Source organism: Etheostoma cragini, unplaced genomic scaffold, assembly GCF_013103735.1.
Source record: "Etheostoma cragini isolate CJK2018 unplaced genomic scaffold, CSU_Ecrag_1.0 ScbMSFa_4500, whole genome shotgun sequence".
Classification (NCBI taxonomy): Eukaryota; Metazoa; Chordata; class Actinopteri; order Perciformes; family Percidae; genus Etheostoma; species Etheostoma cragini.
The window spans coordinates 1-2,388 of NW_023268880.1; the positions used below are offsets into that span (position 1 = coordinate 1).

Here is a 2,388-nt window from a genome sequence, read left to right on the forward strand (position 1 = left end):
ACATGGAGTCTGGTGGGTTTGGTGATGGTGATTTCTGTTTCATGTTAAACTAAAAGGATCTTACTCTTTAACTAAAAAGGTCTATCTATGTAGGGATCCATCCCATAATGTTGTCAGTGAACTTCCTGTCTCACCTTGGCCAGCCTCGCTCTCTTGATGAGGTCGTTGAGTTTACGGAGCGCTGCGTTTCTCGGGAGACTCTGGATGTCCTTGAACAGGTCCTGAGACTCCGCCTCGAACAGACGCCTGAGGAGTGAATGGATGAATGGATTGATGGATGGATGGATGGATGGAGGGATATTTAAACTAAATATCTCCAACTATCTAGAGATGTCCCAGGACATGTGTGCATGGATTTGAAAAACAATGACAAAAAAAAATTAAACATTTTAAAATTAAAATAAAAAATCGTCAAATTTTGGAAAAAGCAATAAGTTATTTTACAAAGAAAAGGGCCCAAAAATATATAAATGTATTTTTTTTTTTAAAGGCAACAAATAACCAAACATTTGAAAAAAAAGTCGAAAAACAACAAAAACTGCCCAAAAATAAAGTCAAAAAGGCCAAAAAAACTAAAAAAAACTGCATACTTGGCCAACGTGTTTCCCTGACAGCACTTGTTAAACGTAACAACAAAAGGGTAAATAAGAACATTTAATCTTCCGTAAGGACTTTAAAGGACTAGACTGAAACTTGGAGGTCTGACCTGTTCTCGGTGTTCTGCAGAGGTTTGGCCCAGAAAGAACCCAGGTAGACCCGCACCACCTCGGGCGTGTTGATCACTTTCCCCAGCGACCACATGAGGGCGCCGTAGACCCGCATCAGCTGCTGCGTGTCCACCTGAGCACACCGGGCGACAGGAAGTAGTTTTACATCCCACCGACGTGTTGACTCGTTCACTGATCCTCACTCACGCCTCGTTGGACTTTCCACAAATTAATGATTTTTTTGTCACTTTTTTGAATTTTTTTTTTGAAATGCAACAACAGTTTTTGTTGCATTTTTCTAGGTTTTTTCCCGAAGTTTATGCAATTTTTTTCCGAAATTGTGCAGCTTTTTCCGACATTTGTCAACTTTTTGTTTTCGACCATTGTAGTACTGGTGTCTGAATTCTGAAGTTTTTTCCTTTTTTTTTACACTTTTTTGCCATTTTATGTTGCATTTTTCTTCTTTGTTTTGTCTTTTTCTTTTTTGTCAACAACAAAAAACTTCAAAAAGCAGCAACATTTTGGAAAAAATACTTTGTCGTTACAATGTTTTGTTTTTTTATATTGGATTTCTATACATTTGCTAGCAAAAAAAAACATCAAAAGAAAAACAACCGAACGTCAAAAGGTGACAAATGTTGGAACAACTGGAAAAAATGGTTAAAAAAAAATTCTAAAAAAAGGGGTTGAGATTGCGCATAAAAAAAAAAAAACATTAAAAAAACAACCAAATGTCAAAAGGCAAAAATGTCAAAAATAATTCAAAACAATTTCCAAAAAGTTGCAGAAACTTCGAAAAAACAACTAGAAAAATGCGACAAAAACATCAAAAGAAATGTGTAGTGGACGATGTGGTGACTGGAATGAACCAATGAGAATTGAGACCCGCTACTAGTGACGGCCACTAGGGGGCGCTCTCTGGTCTACAAAGCGTCTCTCTTAAAACCCAGAGCGCCATCTAGTGGCTCGGAAATAAAGACGCTGGTTTCCCAATTTTTTTGACAGTTTTTTGTCGTATTTTTCTAGTATTTTTTCCTCCAAAGTTTCTGCAATTCTTTCCAAAATTTTGCAGCCTTTTCCGACGTTTGTCATGTTTTGTCGGTTAGTTTGCGTTTGTTTTTTGACCACTCTAGTAGTGGTGTCTGAATTCTCATTGGTCAATTTCATTTATTATATCGTCATCTTTAAAAGGAAAAAATGTTACAACCCCGACAAATTTTTTTCGCATTAAAAAAAAAAGAAATTTGCTATTTTTGATGGATTTTTCAAATTTTTTCCCCAAAAGTTTCTGCTACTTTTTTTGTCTTTTTCCAACATTTGTCACATTTTTCTGCGATCTATATATGCAACAAACGCAAAAAAACTATGAAATTTCAAAAAGCCGACAAATTTTGGAAAAAGCAGCAAAATCTTCGAAAGAATACTTTGGGGTTGCAACATTTTGTCCTTTTATAGCGGACTTCTACTCACTCGCTCGCAAAAATAACAACGAAAAAAACAACAACAAAAACAACTGAACGTCAAAAGGCGATAAATGTTGAAAAAACTGGAAAAAACGTTTACAATTTTTTTTTTATAGTGGACGATATAGAGAATGGAACGAACCAATGAGAACGCACTGTACAGGGCACTATCTCCGTGGAAGGGAAGTAGCTTAAAAACATCTTCCTCCTCCTCCCCC

General features: G+C 36.4%; 1 protein-coding gene across 1 annotated transcript; it reads right to left on the minus strand.

Moving 5' to 3' along the window:
• Positions 1-113: 113 nt before the first annotated feature.
• On the minus strand, positions 114-917 carry LOC117941156 (EH domain-containing protein 4-like). The gene is made up of 2 exons (XM_034866243.1): positions 707-917; positions 114-246 (listed from the first exon to the last, which is right to left on the minus strand). The coding sequence occupies exons 1-2, from the start codon at positions 820-822 to the stop codon at positions 114-116; spliced, it is 249 nt and encodes an 82-aa protein (XP_034722134.1). The 5' UTR covers positions 823-917.
• Between the last annotated feature and the right edge of the window lie 1,471 nt (positions 918-2,388).

What these genes read in the sequence shown, in the direction of transcription:
- LOC117941156 (XM_034866243.1), bottom strand. Translation starts at nt 822, where the DNA reads ATGCGGGTCTACGGCGCCCTCATGTGGTCGCTGGGGAAAGTGATCAAC. An exon ending in CTGCAGAACACCGAGAACAG is followed by an intron (nt 247 to 706) that starts GTCAGACCTCCA and finishes TTCACTCCTCAG; the next exon opens with GCGTCTGTTCGAGGCGGAGT.